Source organism: Empidonax traillii, unplaced genomic scaffold, assembly GCF_003031625.1.
Source record: "Empidonax traillii isolate 1590-97213 ecotype Southwest subspecies unplaced genomic scaffold, ASM303162v1 scaffold897:size315579, whole genome shotgun sequence".
Taxonomy (NCBI): domain Eukaryota; kingdom Metazoa; phylum Chordata; class Aves; order Passeriformes; family Tyrannidae; genus Empidonax; species Empidonax traillii.
In genome coordinates, this window is record NW_020956090.1 from 140957 (window position 1) to 164138 (window position 23182).

The window sequence follows — 23182 nt, forward strand, 5'->3', positions numbered from 1 at the left end:
GCTTGTTTAGTCTTCTGCCCTCTGATACTACTGAGCCTGAAGCTGGTTTTAAACATCCTCCCCCTGACGCCCCTTAAAATACCATCTTCAGTGCAAAACCTGAAGATGTGGAGGTTCTGCTCAGCGATGGAAAGGAATTGCTTTTCTTACCGAGGAACTCTCAAGCCACTGTGAAACAGAAAGTGTCCTAAAGTTTGCTGTAATGATGAAAACATCAGCAGGAGAGAAGGGAGCCAGGGATGACTCAGGGTAAGTCCAGAATTTTTAGTGACTGCTCATTTTTAATAACTGTTGCTTTGCTTTTGCTACTTAACAAAGAGTTCTCGGCTGCATTTGTAAGCTGGCTGCTGAGTTATCAGCTACATATTCACAACAGTGTGGCAAGATTGTGCTGTAATTTACAGTATTTCCTTTAGCTATCATATTCCAGCTAAAACCAAACTGCAGTACTTTTATTTAGCTTGATTCTTAGCTATTTAGGGAAGAAGGATGAATCCCAAGCTGCAGTTTAGGGCAAAGGACAGAAAAAGGGAGTTCTCTGGTTTTGGAAATGTGCCAAAGCTTTTCTGGGAGGCTTGCTTTTTTTCTGCTCAAATGCAGAAGTGGATAAGGTCTCGTCCCTATGAGCTGACAGTCACTCCATCTCCTGCATGCTGAGGGATACACAGACCCTGTCCACAGACTCCCAGGAGACTTCAAATGTACTTTCTGTCAGGAAAAGACTATGGGCTTTCCTTGCTCCTGGCCAACAAACACTGCACCTTGCAGGACCGAGACCCAAGAAAACATAGTGGGAGAGAATATGGGTTTTGAGTAGGAGGACAGTCAGCTGGCTCTTGGGCTTCCACGATAAGGCTAGAATCCTCCTGAGGCTTGGTTGTATCATAAAGCCTGTGCTGAAGCAGAAAATTTCTGTTTCCTGTTGTAAACAATCAGGAAAAATACACAGCTGCTGAAACCTTTGGTCACCCCCCCCCCTTGGAAAAACATAATAATACCAGATATTAAGACTTTTTCTTACCTGTTTGACACACTTAGGCAGCCTGTTTCCTGTGAATAAAAGCTCCCAGATATGTCTGTGATGGGTCAGAAGAGGCTGTATGGGTGGATGGATATGGGATACTTGCATTTTCAGTCACTGAGTGTGCTGCCAGACTTGGAGCACACTCAGAGAAAAAGGAGATAAAATTGCTACTGGCAGGCTACTGTGCAATGGTTTCACCATAGCACTGTTCCCAAATACCCACATGGAGTGCGGGGAGTGGAGGGAGAACCCTGCATTACAGTTGTCACTGCTTTTGCCTTGTTCAGTTGTTTGCATTAGTGGAACATTGCCACTCCTGTTTCAAGGTGTAATTCCTCAATTCCATGTAATGATAAACACTGAGGGACAAAGATCACACAACCATAAGGAAAAAAATGTGAGTATCCAATCCCTGTAGGCTGGCAAGAGGAACTTAGTCAATGGTAAACCAGAGAATTTTCGCTTTGTAGATATTCCCTGCATTTGTGATAGTTAAGATGTTAAGTATTATAAACTGAAAGATATATTCTGTTTATGTCTTTCTCAGCTTGTCTGAAAGGAGCCACATGCTTGCAAAGGTTTGCTTTCGGTCTAAAGTTGCAGGAGAAAGTAAACAAGCTATAGACCCTAGATTTGGACTAGGGTTGAACTAAGTTGTTGGAGGAATATTGAAGCATCATTGGGCATGCTGCATGCATTCTTCATAGGTGTTTGAGCATCTGAACAATTTAACAGAATGACCTTTTGTTTCATTAACTCATTGTCTTTATTTTCAGTCTGTATCTCCCATTCAGAAAAAAGAACTTGGGTATTTTAAAATCTGTTTTAACTCTCTGTCTACATTCAATGATATTGGTGAAGATCCTCAAAATTACACTTCAGCGTGTGTACCTTGTGGCCTCCAACACATTACAGAATTAGAAACATTTTAAATCGTGTTTAGCTCATTTCCTGTTACGGTCACATTGAATTAGGTGCCAATTTCACAAAATAAGTGTAGATAAAATTGTTGGCTTTCAAAAGATATGTTAACATAGGGCAAGCTGCCAGTGGAGAATCTGGACCTGATTTTAAAGTTCTGTACACAAAAATTGCATGAGCAATTGCTGAGATTGCACCTCAATTCACCATAGTCTTTGGGTTATTAATTAAAAGGGAAGGCTTACTCACATGCACAGAAACTATGTCAATGCAAATTATCATAGAAGTACCCTAACAACTTGAAAAGTATCCATGTATCCATTCCTAATAATGACTGAAGGGTCTATTCTGCATGTAGCAAATCCAAAAGGAGGTCTTGCTGATTTATACCTGTGACATGGCAGAAAGACACTGGGGAGAAACCTGCCTCCAGAATCAGTAGCTACTCAGAGAGGAGTGAGGGAGAAGTGTAGCCAGCGGCTGAATAGAAATCAAATCTGATCAAATTGTTCCAAAATGGGTTGGGAGAAATTTAACCAGTAATTCTAACCTAGAGTCAGGCTAACTCCTAGGAACATTAATAAGTGGTGAGATCACAAAACATCTGGAGAAATGTGAGCTGCTTGACCATGATGACCATGGTTTCATGAAAAGATATATGCCTTCACTCCAACATCTGGCAAATGTATGGAGGAGATGATGAGTAGAGCAGACAGAAGCTGATACAGATGTTATATGCAAATGTTTAATAGTCCTCTGAGATAGTGGCTGATTTAGCTTGGGATGGGTTACAGTGGTTCTCATTTCTGGGACACCAGGTTACCTAATGAAGTAATGATTGTGCGTCTTTCTGGTGACATGTTTCTTGACACAAAACCCACCATCACAGTTGACGGATTTCATGTGATGAATTTAGAAATAAAGAGGTCAAGCATTGGAGGAATCTGTTCACCAAACAGATTCATAGATTTTAGTTTTGAAAGGGACTGTTTTGATTGTCTTGTCTGATCTACCAGATCTGACCAGAAATCCTATCAAGTGTGCTATCAAACCCACGACTTCTGCTGGAATGGGAGCTTTTAGATACTTGTTGGCCACAAAAGCTCTGTCGTCTTCTACCCAGGCTACATATATGTCTCCGCAGTGCAATAAATAAATCTAATACCAACATTTACAAGTTTGAACCGAAAAAACGATTATTAAAAACTCCTTAAAAGCCATCCTTTTTAAAGGGCCTAATCTAAGCCTATTTGAATCAGAACAACAAGTCCTGTTGGCTTCAGGAGGTCTTAAACCCAATGCAAAGTACTGCTTAAAAAAAATACAGACCTTGAACATGAGAGATATGATGTTTAAGTGGGCAAGGGACAGTTCAGGCAACTGGAAACAAATCAGTGTTATCAAATACCTGATGTCTGTCAAGCAATGATACACTTTCCAGTCAAGAGGGATTACACTTCTCAAGAAGGAAATGTTTGTGCTCAAGATGCTTTGCTGTGAAGATACTAAGAAGGTGGTGCTCTCCAAAGCTACCTGAATTTTTTATGTCCAGGGAGGAGACAAAAACCTTCTGAAATTCATTTAACAGAAGGGCATGTTTACACCCACACTGACTTGCTTTATGATCTTTCCAGCGCTTCCATTTAAGTAAGTGCTTGGCGGAATCTTGGAGCACGTTGTGCAGTGGTACTGGTAGTAGCACAGAAGGCAACTGTCCCATTGTTTGCTGGCAGACAGACCACACTGGGAATATTGCCCCTGAGTAGCAACTTCTCATCACTGCAGACTGCCTTATACCCATGTTCACAGGAGTGTGGCCACAAATGTAAGCGATATTTTGATCGTCTACTTTCTACTACAGTTTCAGCTAAATATAGATTTCCACTTCCTGTCCTAAATGGCTACGTGCTGGTTTGTGTTGTTGACTTTCCAACCTAGAGGGGACATAGACTGAAAAATGCACACATATGTTGTATGCATCCCTCTTGCTCTGTGTGTACAAGTATAGATGTAAATTAGTGTGTTCTGAAGACTAGCTGTGAGGGTTGCTTGGCACAAATTTGGGCTGGCTCCATCCTTTTTTCAGCCACACATACATCATCCAGATATCTCAGAGATTGTCTATTTTATAACATTTTTCCAAATGATAGTAGGACTGTATTTTAACTCAATCATCAGTAAATATAGGTGACTTCTCTGAGATCAACAATATAGGATTGTGAAATTCAGAAGAATCTCTAAAATTACCTGGAAAATAGACATAAAAGCCAACACCTAAACCAAATCCATTAGGGAAAAAAAAAAAAAGCTGCAGCAAGATCCCAGAGTTTTAAATGCTTGTCTGGTTTGATTGCTAAAGAGCATGGAAATCAAAGTGCCTTAGTGAAACTTGGACAAAATATTGTCCATCACAGACCTTTAGTCTTTATATTTTTGAAGGGAGAACAGATTTTGCAAACAAACAAACAAACAAACAAAGACCCAGCATAATATTCTGTAGTTTTAAGTATTTGTACTGCCAAAGAAGACCTCAGATTTCTCTTTCTGAATAGTTGTGGATCAAAACTGAGAAAACAAAAATTAAAGGAGACTATGTTTCACTGCAGAAGAGTAGGTTAAGAAGGCCTTCAAGAACAGTGGAAACTGTTAATGCAAAGTCATGTTAGAAGGGCAATTAAGTTGCAATTCTTGGGCCTCGGAGCATGCAGTGGTCTGCAATTCAGTCTGTGTCCTAGATTACTTTCTAGTCCTAATTTTGAGATTATTTTTTCTGTGGTGTTGGGTAGGTATTTCACCATGAATAACTAAAGTGGAATCTCTAGAGTTAATCCTCATCTAGAGCCAGCTAGGAGCTAGACAGTACCTCTCAGTTGTCTTTAATTCAACTTCTGTCCATCTGCCTCCACACATGCATCCTCCAAGGAGCTCCTGTGACCTCTCACAGGTCCCTACTGAGTCACTTTTGTGGTAACCAAGTACAAAATAAATGCACTTGTCTTCTCTTCCTCCACCTTCTTCATCCATGGAGTTCTGACTGGCTAGTATTTCACACTGGAGGTGGCCCACAAGACAGTTGGACTGTGGATGAGTTTCTCCTCAAGGATGCTGCAGCCACATCCATTTGTCACACCTGTACATTGCATTACTGAGCCACTCTGAGGTCAGGGAGGTAAGGGCTCTCTCCAACTGTGAACATACCCTTATCCTTAGGGAGGACTGGGAATGCTATTGCAAAACAGATAAGTAAATAAATAGATCGCTAAGTAAATGGTGCTTATTTTCAAAGATCATCCAAAAAATCAAGACCTCGTGCTTATTGATCTTATGCTCCTGGTACCACACTTGTCACAGATATGAAAAATAGCTTAGTATCAGCACTGCAACCACCAGTGCAACATAAGAATTTATTAACTAAAATTTGTTAAGAGGTTTTAAGCTGTCAAAGGCAAGATAATTATGATGTTAATAGGAGAAGGGATTGAAAGCAACTGTTCTGTTCAGGAAGGGTATGTACATCAGTTTCTTTGGGTTGCAAGATCTCTAGCAGAAATTCTGCTGGACAACTAATTATATGTATTTTAGAAGAAAAAGCCCTTTTGGTATGTTTAATTTGAGGATGAGGAGGTCAAAATTCTACCAATCTGTTGTTTCCACAGCTACATGTGGGGGACATAGTATGGCACTTGTGGAGTGCAATCAATGGGGGCTGCCCATGAATTTGAAAAGCAAAGTACCTGAGAGGGGCATATATGACCGAGTCCTGTCCTGCATGCACATCACTTGAACAAGGGTGTACAGCTCTTCCAGGAGAGCCAGCCAGCAGAGGAGTACTCTGAACTTCATTGTTGCAGAGGTGGGACAGGTCTGTACTGCAACGTAGGAGATGTAAGGGTGCTGGGCACACCCTGGCCCTGGCATTGATCCAGCTGCACAAAGAGAAGCAGCAGTGAGAAGACAGATGAACAGGCAGGTTGGCATCCATGAGAACTATCTGCCAAAAAAGGTGCACAGTGTCTGCAGGAGTTAAAACATGTCTGCCAAACCATTTCTATGCTTCTCTGCCAGAGAGGGCTGCCTGTGATACACAGGGTAGGGAAGAGCTGTCTTTGTGCAGTGTTGGCACCCCATCTGCTGTGGAGAGCCGTGGGCTGTTACCCAAGGTCTCTTGTGTGTATGCTGTATTTTCTGCCAAGCCCCTTGGCACCCCTCTCTCCCTCCGGCACTCTGTTTGGCATCCCTGACCTGCTCTTACATTGCAGGAACACAAGTGTCAATCCCGTCCTCCCACCCTGACAGGGGAAATCCCTGAAACATACGGATGCACATGGCTTAGTTGGAGCCACGCACTGGTGTCAGTCTGGAGTAGCTCACCGGAGCTGGAGCTGGCTGAGTTCAGAATCCATCCCAGGGTGTCAGGTGTTTGCCTCGGAGTGGCAAGGCAAGTTTCAGCTGATGTCTTTTAATTGTGAAGTTTGGAGGGGGGGGTTGTTTCTGTGAAAGTGCCCGGTAACACAGCCCTGCAAGGCAGCTGTGGTCGAGGAAGCAGTGCTGTTTAACCTGTGCAAATAAAATAGAGCTATAAGCATCACCCAATATGGTAAATATTGTAGCTTCAAGCCTTTCCTCTGTGCATTCAATACCTGACCAATCTCAAGTAATTCTGCTTACCTCCAGAGATGAGATCTCTACACCCTGCTGAAATGGGAACATTAGGCAATGCTTCCCTCAAGATAATCAGTTGCAAGAGTTTTGAAGTGCTTAGCTCCTCTTCGCCTGCACCCAAAATAGTATAAATCTTTTTGCAAGCGAAGATGATTACTTGAGCAGCAAAGGATTAGCAGATGTGAGCACTGCATAGCTGGTTATGCTAGTCACATTTTCCTAAATAGATATTCTGTTAGATGCATATGAGCCAGGGAGTGCTATGGAATGCAGCTCTTTTCAAATAGATGAATATATACATGCCTGTGTGTGTGCCTTTCCCAGACTTTCTGTAAGCTTTTTCTAAACAGGAAATGTATTTATGTCTGAGTAAAGGATTTCTGCTTTCTGCATTACTGGTACCTTTAAAAGGGACAAGGTGTTTTCAGTAATCACATTGTGTGACTAATATAAAGTCCTTGTATGATGTATGAAAGGATCTCTGGGTGTTTCATGGATATTAAGCCTCACAGCAACGAGCTGAAATCAGATATCTTCAACTGTCATTATAGGAAGGGAAACTGAGGCACAAACTCGTGGGGCAGATTTGGTTATAGTCACTTATTTTGTAGCCCAGTCTCCTGGATCCTTGTCAAGCAGGGAAACCCTGGTCTTGCCCCAGACCATCTTTTAGATTTGCGGTGATGCTAGGAACAGGATCCATCTCTCAGAAAGCCTTCAATGTACAATTTCCCTGCTGGATTATGCAGCTGAACCAGCTTCCTCAGTGTTTACACAGTCTCTGTAGCTGAAGCAAAAGTGGTGTTTTGGGAGGATGTGGAAGGGGGGCCAGGGGATTGCCCTTCCTGCAGTACCCTCCATTGCCATGGATGAGGAGGGGCACAAAACCCCCCCGAGAGTTGTTCTCCAAGGCAGGGCTGGAATTCTGGCTTTGATAATGGTCTTGCAAGGGCTGGGGCTGCTAGTATTTGCTCTAGGTGATTTTTGGGGGTCTGTGTATCAGCATTTTTTCTGGTAGGGTTGAAAGACCTGTCTTACTGTTGGAAGTTGTCTCCTGACCATGTTAATTAGTACTTTCTCTTTGCCATTGCAAGTCTAATGCATTGCTGGGGAATTTCAAGTGCTTTGTTGAAACCAGCTGAATACAGACAACCTTCTGGATGCTGGGAAAACTTTGCCAAATATAGGGAATCCGCACAGCTCATGTGCATCCCTCCCGTGGCTCTCTGAAGAAAGTCAATCTTTTGAAACCTCTGTCTTGTAAAAGCAGCTGTTGGGCAGAACAGAAAGCAGCTGCAGCCCCTCTTTAACTGGATTAAAATTTCTGCTGCTTGGAAAAATTCACCAAGGAAACAGAAAGAGACCAACAAATAGCACAGTCTGGAGACTGACAGCACTGCTGGGTACCTGCATCACTGTTCTGCAAATTGCTAGCAGACTACTAGGCAAAAAAAAGTTTGTCCCACATATTTGGCTAAATGACAGCCTGGGACCTGACCCAACCTTTCATCTTGCCTGCCAGGAATTTTTCTCCTCTCTCTTTCCTTTTTTACCCTCTTGAGTTCTCTTCAAGGAATTTGTCACTCCCGATACCCCCCACAAAAGCAGAAACCAGGCAAAGCTCAGAGCTTCTCCTACTGAATCAGCAGAAACAAAAGAGCTTGACTTTGGGAAACTTTCCTCTCTGTCCAGAGGACAAATAATTAACACAGAACATTTTGGTGTAATTCTGTACTGAACTCCCATTCTAATCCTTTCTTAGGATTAGAAATGAATTAGTTTTAGACTGAATCTAATTGGTGACTTTTCCAAGCAAAAAGGAAATAGATTTGTGTTACCCTCCCAGCAGAGATGGGTCCTCTCTGCTGGTAAACCAGTAGAGATTGCAGGAGGGGCACTGTAAGAGCAGCCTGAGATAGGGATAGATGGTGGGGTTAGTGTTTTGGCATGGCAGTCTGCTATCTTCCTTTGCTATTTAGAGCTAGCTGTCTAGATCTAGCCTGGACTTACTCTGCCTAACTTTAGATGTTTAATGTTGTGCCCTGTTGATGAGCCTATGCACCCATGAGGATCTCTGGTCTTACTGGAGAAGCAGCAGCTCCAAGGAGTAATTCAGAGTGATTGGTGCCAGTGGGCTAAATCCAAGTCTTGTATTTATTCGTGCCTCACCAAGCTGAACAGGGAGACAAACCAGAGAGCTGTGTCCAGCACAAACCTTCTTCCACCCTCTGGTTCCCTAAGTGCAAGTGCCCCAGTTCAGATAAGCAATAGCAGCCTGGAGGTGGAGGTGGGTGCAGCACTGGTGTTTTGGGGAGGACATGACCAAGTAAACCATGTTATAGTTTGCCAGTACTACTGTGAACCCACAGTCTTTGGCTCACGACTTACTTACATTACAATCCTGGTGACTGGGTGACCATAAACACAGTTAAATAAACAAGTATGAGGTCCCAGCAATAGTTCAGTGGGGTCTGTGGGAGGTGGCAGGTTTGCCTTACTGCTTGGCAGGTTTTGCAGTCATGTGCTGAGCTCCCAGTCACAACAGGGACATTTTAACAGTTTCTGACACTGCTTCACTAACAAGTCCTTCACTAAGAGGCCCTAGGCTGTTCCACCAGCACAGGATGATGGGGGCCATGGCCACCCACAGGACAGGTTGTTCAGCTTAGGCCAGCAAACTAGAATGCCTCTCTCACCCTGAGAGGTGATAGGGGTGTTCTAGTTTCTATGTGTTTCTAGGTGTTCTAGAGATGTTCATCACAAGAAGGTGGGGGGGACCATGGCCTTTCCCCACCTTTCCATATCTTTGAATTACCCCAACAAGGCCTTTTTTTTTACTCTCCTTTCCTCAAGAAGGTAGATCTCTAACCTTGCAGCAGTGTTAATGCAGGCAGGGATCCGATCAGATCATAAAGCAAGAAATAAACACATTTCTCCAATGCCTAATCAAAGTCAAATATAAGGAATATGAAATTGCTGGAGTAAGGCTTAAGAATGACAGAGAATAAGTTCACAGATTTAGATTTATTTATTTTTTTCCTGAGAGCACTGCATATTGAAATCCATTCACACTGACATTGGAAGGAAATCTTACCCAAAATATGAATATTCATGTCTAAGTAAGCCTGCAGATCAGTGAGTGAATGGCTGGTTGAAAGCCCCTGCGTGGTGCCTTATGCGAGGGAAGGCCTGCACTCTGCTCCTTCAAAATACTGCAGAATGCAAGTTCAGTGGAATTATCTGGCCATTTCTAGTTGCAAATCAGGACTGAGATAAGTGTTTGCAGGTATTTCTTAGCAGAGAGGAAGACTGCTGAGCTTTGTGCAAGTCTGTGTGGTTAGCCTCTCATTTTTTGTGCGTACACTCAATTCACTCACAGGGTAAGCTAACTATAACTTTTCATAACTAGTTTGCTGTTTCTCTTAATATTTTGCCCAGGATTTTGGCTCTAATACAAGATGCAGATTCTAATAATTTTTAATATACAGGGTTTGAAACAGAATGGCTTTATTAAAGCAAAACCACAGTCTATTCTTAATGAAGTTTGAATTGGAAATTTGTCCCTCCCCTTTATTTTCCGTTTCCCTTTCCCCTCTTTGTTAAGTGAGTACAATATAGAAAAGTATTCCCTGGGTTTCCATTCCTGTCTTCCTTCCTGTCCAGATGAGCTGGGAAAGGGCAAAACCTCTGTCCAGAGCCCTGGCCCTTCAGTCAAAATGGGGGTTCTCTGGGCTTCCGACACTTCACGTGTTTTTAGAATGCAGAGAACAAGCCCATCTGTCTTCTCTCCAGCTGGTGGCTCGGCTGGGCCTCTCTAAAGCACTGACACCAGAGGGTGGAGTTGGTCTGGGGCTTCCTTATGGTCTTAGAGCTTAGGAAGTTGTTTCTCTTCTTCCAAACATTTGCTTCTGTTTCCTGTACCGGACAAACCTTTGCAGAGAAGTTGAATTATCCAAGAAACATGTTTACATGTTTGCAGCTTTTTGTTCAGGAAAATGTCCTTTCTCTAGCCCCTCTGACCCTGGCTAGGCTGGTGTTTGTTTGCACTGGACCTTGCAGGAGTATAAACCATCCTTCTTTGCCTGCACACTAAAACAAAATCTTTAGTTTTGCTGATACACTGAAATTCCTAAGAGAATAATTTGAGTTTGAAAAGACAAAGGACAAATGCCTTAAAAATCTCTGATTATGAATATGGGGGAGAATGACTTATCAATAACTGTCACTTGATAATAAGGGAGTAGAGCTAATAAAACCTGCAAAGCGGTTTTGACTTACAAAGGTATGTTTTGACTGAATAAAAAGACAGTTGATGTTTGTGAGACAAATTGTTGAATGCAAAACATATATGTGCAAGGTTACATGAAGACAGCAGTACACTTGTGTGAGGTGAATTTTACACCAATAGGATATAGTAGCTCCAGTCCAGGCACCATATTCTGTTGGTGTTAATGAATGCAGAAAACAACTAGACTAAGGGGAAAAAAAAAAAAAAAAAAAAAAAAAAAAAAAAAAAAAAAAAAAAAAAAAAAAAAAAAAAAAAAAAAAAAAAAAAAAAAAAAAAAAAAAAAAAAAAAAAAAAAAAAAAAAAAAAAAAAAAAAAAAAAAAAAAAAAAAAAAAAAAGAGGACTTTGAAAGAAGGACTCCACCTTCAGGGAATTTTTTGATGTTTGTTTTTTATTTTGTTTCTGTCTGTGCCATGGATGTGAGTGTGAGAAGGCTTGTCTGGTAGTAGAGCTGACCTGGGAACTATCAGTAATGTGAATTAGCTTGTATTTGGGGTTTTGTGCATATGCAGTTCTTTACAGGATACATACCTTTGTATGTTTAAATGGAGGGACAGACCTAATCAACCTAGGAAACTCAGAGAAGCTAGCAACTTAATAAACATTTAGTGCTCCGTGAGAAAACTCTTGTGCTGAAAGTTTGTTGACAAGGTCAAACAAGAGTCTCTGACTGTATTGCTGCTGTTTCTCTGTAGGCACTTACAACGAAGCTTGACTAATTTAGGAGGAAGAACATTTTGAGGGTTTATGGGGAAGCACTGCAAGCACCCCTCCTTCTCTGCTCCTGAGTGACTTGACCCTGCTGCTTCTGCCATTAGAGAACCACCACTGATTTTAAACACCAGGTTTATGTTCTGATGAATGGCAATGGTTACATATCCCTCACAACATCAGTAGCCCTTGTCTAGCAAGGTTCTGTGGAGCTGACCGGACTACTGACCTTCGAATGGGGGCAAGACTCTTCTCAGTTCCAATGCAGATAAGCTGCAGTCACATTGCTTGCCTGTATGATGGTAGTAATGAGGAAAAATACATGTGTCAGCTTTAAACCTGGTAATGGCAGCAACCAGGACACCAGAGCTTAGCACAAGCTCGGTTATTCTGCCAGCTTGCTCCATGTGTCTGCACAGAGCCTGCTCCTAAGGCTCGGATCTTTCAAGCCAGCTCAGCTATCCTTGCTGTGCTCAGGAAGCAACAGTACAAGTCCACACAGTTCCTCCTGTGTGATGCTGATCTATTAGACCTTCAAGCTGAACCCTGTCATGTATAAGACAACAATCTGGTGTCATATGTGAGCAGAAAATTCTGAGGCCACTCGTTTCTTAATAAATTGACACAAGAATTATTGTTCTTCCACCTGCACAAGTAGCCACGACACCTTTCCTCCCCAGAACTATAATAACACTCATTCATTTTTGTAATTTCCTCTGTTGGTTTATGTGACTGAGGTGGTGATGACTTGGTGAACTGGTGAATGATTTAAGGGTAGGTGAGCTGTCCCTCACCTGATTCCTTTGTGCCATTAGTGGAGCTCCCTGGCAGGGTGATGACTTGCTTCACTTTGACAAACATATGTGAACATGTGCAGGCAGGGTCCAGCTGGGGAGAGGTGGATGTCTGAAATCTGTGTATGCAAACCCCTTCTAGCCTTCACAGAAGCAGGCATTTGGAAATCTCTGGCAGCTTCAGAAAAAGCTCACAGAAGTGAGAATTCAACTGCAGGGTGAAAAACCTCACTGCTGAAATTGAGGGTGCCTCTAACAGAAAGTGGAGTAGGTGGGAAACAGAGAGTTTTGCTGAGCTATGAGGTGTCAGGGTATTTAGGAGATATGTATTTGGTATTTGTTTTTCTTTACCTTTTGGCAGCTGGAACAGCTGCTTCCTTGGCTATTAAGCATGGTTCTTTCCAGGCTGAGCCAAATGGCCTGGACACGCGGAGCATTCAATGTAGTCCACAGACCAAACGGTTGAAGGGTGGACATTTAAGTAGAGTAGGAACAAGGGGACCAGTGAGCAGGAGGAAGTTCTCTGCCAACCACAGGCTCTCCACAGACCACAGTTTGAGAAGCACAACTTCCTGAGCTACGAGCTTATCATCAAGGTGTACCGGTAACACAAGCACACTGCAAGGTAGGCAGGGCTACTGAACAGGCAAGCCTGCCTCGTGGGGCACACCAAGCCTGTCACATCGTTTCCATTATCCAATTTTTCTGTGCATCCCAGAACCTTACAATGCAGGAAGCTCCCACAGCTTGCTCAACACCATACATATTTTCTCTTTCTTTTTGCCTATCAGACAAGAAGAAACTGGTTTATTTCTGACTGGAGGGTGTCAATTAGCTGAATGTGAACCCTGAAGACCCCAATAACTTCTCTTTCTACATTTTGGGGTTTTCATTCCTGGTTACTTTATTTCTCTTTGTTGGTTTGATTTTTGTCAGATCTCTTGGCTCCGCTGTGAAAAAGCATTTAATAAAGCCTGAATTTCCTGCAAGTCTGGGTATACTTTTGGTGCACAGAGTTAGCTGTTGTGCTTTGCGTTACTCATTATGTCACTTTGCTTCCTTCCCGTCTTCCTAATACTCTGGTTTATGATGAAACAACTCCAGAGGTTGAAAGACGATGGAGCTCTCCCTGCAGCTAGGTCAGGTGCAGGGTCTGACTTCCCCCACCTGACAGAAGAAAGAAATGAAAATCAGCAAGGTGACCCAAGCCAGGCCCAGAGAGCAAATTAATCATTCTCCTTCATCTTGGATTAATGTGATCTGCACTGATCAAGTGATCAAAGACCAGCTGGTTTACGAGACTAAGAAAATGGCATCAAAGTATGACCACTTTTAGATAGAAGCAAAATGAATCTTGATGTCCTCTAGCTGTGGCACTGCGTATCTTCCCTCACAGTGAACTGAAAGTCGCAGCACGTGAATTCGCATGTGTCAACAAAGAATTTTAATAAGTCTGTGCAGGTTGCACTGCAGCTTGCACACCCAACTACCTGCATTAAATGTATTCCTCCACATCTGTGCAATTGGAAGTGATACCAAACCAAAGAAAGCACAGTTAGCTGTGTATGTCATGAGGGCCTAATGGGTGACCCCTTGCTCTACTTTAACTGCTGCTCATGTAATTCCAGTTATTCCTAGTAGGAAAAGGGTTGACTATGAAAAAAAACGGATAGGGAGATCTATTATCAGTGGCACAGAGCCCTGCAACCAAGTCTAGCTGGGATGGTTGTGACACAGAATGTAAAATACAGCTGTGAGTTTTCTGTCAGTCTTTTAATCTCAGCACCATCATCTGATCCACTTCCACGAGACCCTGTGCTCCCAACTCTCTCTTTTAAACACAGAAATTACCAGCACCGTCTCTCCACTTCCACCAGGACTGGTGTGTTGGCTTCATGAACTTCTATCTTTTCCTCCTGCTTCAGGTGCTCCTTATAACCTGTTTTGCTGTGGTTGAAGGGTTTCCACATATGAGGTTCAGACACATGCTGGCTTTTCCCAGATGTATCCCTTGAGGTGCCAGGTGGCTTTGGTGCAAAAAGTTTCCCTGTCACCTGGCATATGGAGTTTATGCCTGCTTATCCATCTTTATCCCTCAGAAGCAACCCAGTTGGAACACCTTTTAAGACCTGTGGCTCCTGCTCTGCTATAAATGTAAATATACCATTGTATCTCTTTCCTCGAGGATGGCACAGCAAACCCTTGTTCTTGCACTCTTGTAATGTCTTCTGATTTTCAAAGGGAGAAGTAAAAGCAACAAAACATAATAATAAAAAACTAGCTTCTTATTCTTACATCTATTTAAACAACACTAAGGCCCTCAGTCATTACTTATCAGTGCACTACAGAGCATTCGGTTTCCAGCTTAAGATTTAGATTTAATAACACCTTATGTCTTCTCAGAGCAGTTCTGGTGATAGGCAGAAGCTACAAATGTGCAGGAGCAAAGAATTCGTCTGGCTGTCTCAGCTGCTGTTCCACACAATTTCTGTCTGTCTCTGCTGCCCCAGGGTAATTCAGAGTGGCCAGCCCCATATAGTCCAGCTAGGAAGCCCTTAGTGTCAGCAGGTTTGTGGCAATATTTCTGAAATCCCTCGGAAAGCTATGCCCAGGCCTGCACCTGCATGAAATTCAGTGGATTATATCCTCTTGCTGCTCTGAAGATTTCTGGGAATGTTCAGCTGCCGAGTGTGGCTCCTCGTTTCCAAAGCAATGAGTCACGGTGGTGTCATTACCTCAGCATACAGTCACTGTGCAATAATTCAAATCACCATTGTCATTATTCTTGTCTCCAAGAAGCAACCCAATACCTTCTGCCAGCCTGGGGCAGGTGTGTGAATGTAATAGCTGTGCAATTAATTAGCCTGTGCTGCCAGTCAGTATGCAGCACACAGCTCCCTGCATCCCAACTGAGTCCAATTTAGCAGAGCCACTTCAAGATTTAAAGGTAGTTTGCAGTAAAAAATCAATAAAACCAAAGAAAGCAGGCAGCTCTAGGACCAGCTTTTCACCTTCACATCACACCTGGCAAAATGAACACTTGCCTATGTCAGCCAAAGGGTTTTGTAGGACTTTTGCAGGAGGGAATTGCATCTTATTTCTAAAACCGTGAGCTTAGAAATCATCTGATGTGTGAATTCTGAGTGAGCAAAACAGGGAAGGCCTGTCACTGTGGTGGCTGCAAATCCCTTCAACTTGGCTGCACAGCAAGAATCCAGGAGCTGTCTGGCTCCCTCCTCTCTGTGCAGCCACAGAGCTACAGCAGAGCCAGATTAAATTGCTGGATTAAGCGCTCCCACAGCCCAGCATGTGAATCTTTGTGGCAGCTGTGCCCAGGACAGAAGTCAAACACTGGTGCCATAACTGCGTCAGCTGGCATGTCATGGGTCACAGCATTACAGCTGAAAAAGGTCTATTAGGTCATCCACTCCCATTTCTTAGCCAGCACAGATTTGACTCAATAAAGTGTTTGCTACTGCTCTAAATGTCGCATTTTAAGAGATTTGGGCAATGCAATCCCCTTCCTCTTCCCTTGGGAAATTATCCATCATTTGTTATAACTCACTGACAGGAAGAGTCTAGCCAAACATTTCTGTTTCCAGATGACCCCATTAATGACTTTTCTTGCCTCTCCTTCTACCAAAGTCACCCCTTTCACTGAGCTGCACTTTCCTCCCTCCATACAAGTACAAGAGCCTGCTTAGTTCCTTCCAGGTTGGGATGGCTTTTGAGAGGAGAACTCATCCCTGAAGGCCCCCAAAATGTTGGATTCCAGTTCTGCCAAAAAAATGTCTTATGCACTGCCCTAAATTATCCACACTGAAAGACTCCACACACTCAAATAATGAGATTTTCCATTAAGACAAATACCTTCAGGCTCTTCCTTTTTCATCTTGTGTGTCTGAGTTTGGAATTATTTTCTATTTTTTTATCCTTTCTCCAAAATTAGACAGTGGGCCCTACATGCAGCCACATGTGTTGGAAGGCCAGTTCTGTTATTTTTATTCACCAGTCTGTTCTTGTTGCCAGACCCCTGTTGCTGCTGTGAGTAGGCTCCTTCCAGCTGATGTGCCTGTGGGAGGGAGGCTTGCATCAAGCCTGGGTTTCCCTGGGGGAAAGGAACACTGTGCCAGGGTCACTATGTGCCTGGTGCTCACCAGGTCCAAGCTGGTTTGTATTATTTTCCTGTCCTCGTGGATAACCTTCATTTCCCTCCAGGTAATGTTATTCCTGAGCCTCGTGCTTTGCCAGACCTTTTCAGCTTACATAATTAATGGCTAACAAAGTTCAACATCATTGGAGCTATTGCAATACATTCTGGTGCCACAACAAGACATTATCAGCATTGGCCTTCTTTTGATCTGGGTTTCACACATCATTGGCAAGATCAGATTCATGCCTATGTGACTAATTATGGGAGTAGCTTTTGCTAACTGTCTTGTGGAATATTTCATTACAACTCACCTTTATTTCCCTTTACTCACTACTTTTTTCCCATTACTGAGTGTGAATGTTGCCATCCAATACATGTTTTCCATTCACATGGTTACTACACTTTTTTTGGTTGTTGCTTCTTCTGTAAAAAACCCAAGAGATGAATCAGGTTAACTTCCAAAAGCTGTCTTCCATTGCTTTACTCTAGATGTTCAGATGATACCGATTAAAATCATATGCTGTTACATCTGAAAGAAATTTCCTCACCTATGTGACAGGCTGGGCTTTTATGACAAGTTAAGAGAGAGTTTCACTTATTTCTATTTGCCTTTTTCTTTTTTTTTTAAGCACAGTTCTCTCATTCTTATTGTCTTGGCTATGATCTTAAAAATGGATTGATTAAAATCAAGATTCTGTAGCCTGATATCCTAACTCTACTTCTAGAATTGCAGAAGCACCTGTATTTTCTAAGAAGGCTGTCTCTGAAGGAGTGCAAAAGACAAAAAAGCTATGAAAAATAGAATCTCTGTGTTGCTTTTAGGATTTGAAAGTCTATGTTTATAAAAACCGACTTTTCACAGAATCACAGAAACACAGAATATGCTGAGTTGGAAGGGACCCACAAGGATCACCAAGTCCAAGTCTTGGCCCTGCACAGGACCATCCCCAAGTTACATGATGTACCTGAGAGTATCATCCAAACGCTTCTTGAACTGTCAGGCTTGGTTCTGTAACCACTTCCCTGGGGAGCCTGTTCCAGTGCCCAACCACCCACTGGGTAAAGAATCTTTCTCTTGTATCCAACCTAAACCTCCCTTGACATAACTTCAGACCATTGCCTTGGGTCCTGTCACAGGTCACCACAGAGAAGAGATCAGTGCCTGCCCCTCCTCTTCCCCTCACAAGGAAGTTTAGACTGCAATGAGGTCTCCCCTCAGCCTCCTCCAGGCTGAACAGATGAAGTGCCCTCAGCCACACCTCACACAACTTCCCCTCTTGGCCCTTCACCATCTTCATTGCCCTCCTTTGGACGCTCATAATTTGAAGGTGTTATGGTTTAATATCTTTCTTATATTGCAGTGCCCAAAACTGCCCCAATATTCAAGGTGAGACTGCCCCAGTGCAGAGCAGAGCGGGACAATTCCCACCTTTGACCAGCTGGTGATGCTTTGCCTGATGCCCCCCAGGATGCGATTGGCCCTCCTGACTGCCGGGGCACTGCTGACTCATATTCAGCTTGGCATTTATCAGGACCCTGAGGTCACTTTCTGTGGCACTGCTTTTGAAAGGACTCTCTTTTAGTAGTTTAGGACTGACCTTATTTGAAATGTACTACTTTAAGATCTGTTTCTTTAAAAATAAAAGGGAAAGGAAAAATATTTGAAATAAGACCAAATCAAAAGTAAGAGTCCTCCTTTCTTCAGTTCTGGCATCTAAGCAGAAAACTAGTGCAGAGAAACATATTTTGTGTATGTTGTCCTGTATTTTCTTTAAATGTAAAATCAATTAATCAGATGACATACAAGCCTGTATCCCCATGAGTCTATGGCCTTATCCAGCAGGGCTCTTGTGACCAGACCTTTCAGCACAAGTATTTCCACTGCCTGCAGTGCTAAGCACATGTATACTTCATTAAATTGGCACCATAGCTAGAAGCCAGCATTTAATACCAATGCCTTAGATTGTAGGGACTAAAAATAAATAGAACTAATTCTTTGTGTCTCTGATCAGTACAGGAGTCTAAAGGAGAGCATATCCCAGACCATTAATATTCTCAACAGCATAATTGCAGTGTTCTTATGTCTTGTGCAGCTGAGAATAAGCTCTGAGACATAAGGTGTGGTTGGCATTGCTAACATGTGATGCCAGAGGAGGGCCCCTCTCCTGTCATTCGTCATCTCCCATGCAACTTTATAGAGCTTCCAATTATATCTTTAGGACTGGCCAAAATAACAAATGTGTGTCTTCATTTCCTCCTTCCTGAAGGTCCCTCTGGTGTTTCTCCACGTTTCCTGTGGTCCCTCTCATTCCTGTCCCTCTGTACAGGGAAAGGGTTCACTGTCAGTGTCCTGTCAGTCCTGTCCTGCAGGACCTGCTGGGTCATGCTGAACAGCCTAGGGCTGTTTGCAGAGCTGTATCTGAAATTGTTCTCCTGCTGCAGATCAGCATTTGAGAATCAGCAAAGATACCTCCTCTGTAGTGGATAACTTGCTACTGGATGGATTCTTTCACATCCTCCTCCTCCTCTTCTTCCTGTGCTCTGTGAGTGACAGTGGAGGTGGAATATTCTCCCTCCCCATGAGCAGCCACCAGTGGCTCCCTGGGTGTAGAGGTGGAGGAGTGGCCGCCTCTGCAACCACCAGGACCAGCACAGGCTTGTTAGTGAGACAAGGAGCGCTAGGTGTTGTTTCTAAACTGAGGTGTCTTAGTCTGCCTCTTTGCAGACAATCTGAGCTGGGCGTGGGGGAGGGGACTGCCAAAACTCAAGAGCAGCTGGCAGTGCTTCTGGCTTCTACTGGCAGGTTCCATCTGAGGGGCCCTGGGTTGGGGCAAGATGCCACACTGGTGCCCATCACAGCTTCTGTGTGTTTGGAGAAGTGCTTCTAGTGGCGTGGCTGCTGGGTAAGCTGCAGGCTCCTGGCCCCTGCTCACCTCAGACTGACATGTGGCTCTGTGGTCCCCTTTCTCTGCCACATCACTGTCCCTGAAGCCATGAAACATCACTCAGACCGTTCAGCTGGAGTATGGGGTCCAGGGGACAGGCATGCTCAACCCTCTGCAGTGCTGACTGCCTCTGTGTATCCCTTACACATCTGTGGGGACCTGTGCTAAGGCAATGTCCGTAGATGAGCTGAAACCAACAATGCACCCTGTCAGCCTGTGCTCTGAAACCATCAGCATGTGGTCATAGTCCTTGGGATGGAGTGTATCTGTTGAGGTCTGTGCACCAAGATTTCCGCTGTCACAGCAAGGTGCCTGTGGTCTGATGCCCCTTGAGGAGCACTCCTGCTGCCTCAGTGCCTCTGCCTCTGTGATTGCATTTACAGTCCTTTCTCCCCTCAAAATTTCTGTTTGCAGTTCTGCTTATCGGGGACTCCCTTGCTGTGTTTCAGCCCTGTTGGAGATACCAGTGAAGAGGGAAAAGAGACACACCTCTGTCAGGCCATTGCCCTGCAAAACTGCCTCCCACTTCCAGGGATCAGCATCCTTGACAAACTCATCAAGACGTGTCCTGTCTGGCTTCAGCTGAACATGAGCCAGGAAAGGGCTGGAGCGATCCTTGGCAAAGAAGCAGCAGGGGTAAGTCCAAAGTGGTTTCGGTTCAGACAACCACATTTCCTGTCATTGGTGGGGCTGGTTAGGAGAGCAGTGCTTTTCTTCATGTAGAAGCAAAAATGTTTGGCAGACTGCCCTCTGTTTCCATTACCCTTTGATGCTTTACCTCTCTCAGTGGTGCAAGACAGATATAGTGGCTTTGGGGAAGCATGTGATCTTATCTTGGGTTTTATTTACTTAGCATGTAGATTCATGGGGATGGCTTTCCGTTCACCACCATACCCATAGATATGATGACTATCCTAATTTGGAGCAATTAAAAAAAAAACCTCAGAAAAAAGGCCCTTAAATTCTGGGAGCTGGTGGGAGCCATTTTTATTTCAATGATCGGTATCTGGTTTGTATAAACTGAGTGTTAGGAAATGGCACACTCATGCAAAGCTTATAGCTTGCTTAAAGAAAACATTTCTGGAGCAAAGGGAGCTGCTCCACATTCCTTGGGTCTCCGAGGTGAGGCATAGCAGGGTATTGGTGTCCTGCCTGGGTCCTTTGAGAAAGGCAGGTGCAAATGACCTGAGTTGATGTCAGAGCACAGGAGGAATTCACTCACTCCTGGTCTGAGGACATTTGGACCCACCCCTTGGCTGACTCAGTCTATCCCAGGGCTAAAGACTGGCACAGCCAAGTGACACCCTCCAGTAGGACTCACCTGAGCAGCCTGGGCTGCATTGCACCTCACCCTGAATCAGACCTCTCAAATAGCTTGGGCAAATTATTCTCTTTGTTTTTCTAATCTGTCTATAAGTGGAGACCTCAGTAACTGTCTGTGATGTAGCCACAAATGGCCCTAAGCCTCCTTGGCTTTTACCTAGTCCTTGCAGGCAGAGAGTTCCCCACCTCTGAGCAGCTTTGGGAATACATCTTACCTCTGTTCCTTCTGTTTACACCGTCCTCTGGTGGAGACTTCAACTGCAACTTGAAACAGGCAGGAGAAGTGGTGACACATCAGAGGTGTCCCACAGCCAGAGCAGCCTTTCCTGTCCATGCTGAGCCTGTCTGAAACTGTTTGCATCAGTGGTGCAAATGAAAGAGCCTGGTTTTGGTACCGGTCCTGACCTGAGCCGTAGAGCTAGGTACAGCTCAGAAAACCCACCTCCCACTTACCTGAACAGCCATAGTCCAAATTTAGCACTTGGAGCCATGACAACCAGGCATGTCAATCAGGAAAACCAGAAGTGATTAATTTCCAGGTTTCATTTCCCTCATAGCTTAGATTAAATTTCACATGAAGCACTTGACCGATGCAATGTGAGATGGTGCTATCTGACAGTAGTGGTTAGAGAGAGAGTGCTGCCATGTGGGTGGCAGGACCTGGGGAAGGGAGATTCTCTGCCTGCAGATACTCTCTGTGATAGAAGATGGGGGCTTGCCCTGCACTAGAAATTGGCCTGTTTAAGGCATGCACCTGTTTGTCATGCATTTATTTGCATTTTCTCTGCCCTGCTGATGGACCTGAGCCCCTGGGGCTCCATTTCTTCTGCATGGCAGAGGCCAACATGACAACACTGTGTGAGGTTGTGAAGCTGCCCCAAAGCTGTGTGTTCAGCATGAGTGCTTTGAAGTGACCGGAGATGCCTTTATGACCGAGACTTGATTATTGATTTTATCAACTCACACTTCTCTTTCTAATACTAATATCCAGACCCCAGAATTAGCTTAAGTTTTTAATTCAGTTTTTTTAAAATGACTCTTTCTTGTCAAAGCTTGTTGTCAAAGAACAGATAAAGGTGAAGATTTCTTTGTCTTCATAGCTGCAGCTTCAAGATACAAGCTAAAAGTATCCTTGACAATGAGCTTTAATTAGAAACACACTTCAGATCTCACACAATAAAAAGAATGAGGTATTTTTCCTTTAATTTTTTTTTTCAAATTCCACTGGTCTTATTGGTGGGAACCAATGGCTACGGTAGTTTCACTGGTCCCAGTTGAAGACAATCCAGTTAAAGACTTATCAATGTGTATGAGTACCTGATGGGATTGAGCTAGACCAGTCTCAGTGTATCCAGCGAAATAATGAGGTGCAGTGGGCAGAAACCAAAATACAGAAATTTCTGCTTAAACCTTAATAAAACTTTTTACTCTCAGCACGATTGAATGCTGAAATAGGTTACTCAAGAGGCTGCAGAATCTCCATCCTTGGAGATAGTAAAAAGCCTGAAAGACACCATCCTGAATAACTTGCTGCAGTCTGTCCATCTTTGAGCACAGTGTTTGGACTAGACAATCTCCAGAGTTCCTTTCAGGCACAACAGGTCTGTGATTTCAGGACCACACAACACACTTGAATGACCACTTGACGGATCTTAGACAAGCTGGGGGGACATGGCTTGTTCCCAAATTCAAGAAGGGCAAAGGCAAAGCACTGCCTCTGGAAAGGCAGATCCCTGTCAGCAATCAAGGCTGGCACTGCCTGGCTGGGCAGATCTGTGGCGGAGGACCCGTAGAGATGGTGAGCAGCAAGCTGGGCACAGACCCACTGAGGAGGGGCTGTGGGACCAGGGTTTGTTCAGCCAGGAGGAAAGACGGCTTCAGGGGGACCACACAGCTAGCCCCTCGTGCCTAGAGGGAGGTCATGGAGGAGATGAATCTGGGCTGTGCTCAGCACTCCATGGTGAGAGGACAAGAGGTGACAGGCATACAAGGAAACCAGAGGGGTTCAGACTGGGTACAGGGAAGCACATTCTCTCTGTGAGGACAGTAAGTGGTGGAACTGGTTACTTGCAAAGGCTCTGCAGTCTCCCAGGTTCTCCAGACTTCTATAAAGCCCTGAGCAACTTGGTCTGGCCTCATGGCTTCACCCAGGAAATTGGAGAAGACTCCTTCCAGGATAGCTGCCAGCCTGAATAACCTTCTGGAAGTGGGAAAAAGCTCTGCCATGAGACACTGTAGTCATCAGAGCCTTTGCCCTTATGTTGCACTCATGGACACTTGAATACTTTCCCACTCAAAGTACAAATGACTCTCTTGCTTTAGATCTGAACTGGGACATTTTAGGGTGCTTGTCCATGATTTAG

The 23182-nt window shown here is 43.9% G+C and overlaps 1 protein-coding gene across 1 annotated transcript in view; it reads left to right on the forward strand.

The window, feature by feature from the left end:
• RIN3 (Ras and Rab interactor 3) overlaps positions 1-23182 on the forward strand; it is a 68404-nt gene continuing 45222 nt past the window's right edge. The window contains exons 1-2 of the mRNA XM_027902635.1: positions 1-249; positions 19946-20132. Coding sequence (XP_027758436.1) covers positions 203-249; positions 19946-20132 — 234 coding nt within the window. The 5' untranslated portion in view covers positions 1-202. The remainder of the gene's footprint in view (positions 250-19945; positions 20133-23182) is intronic.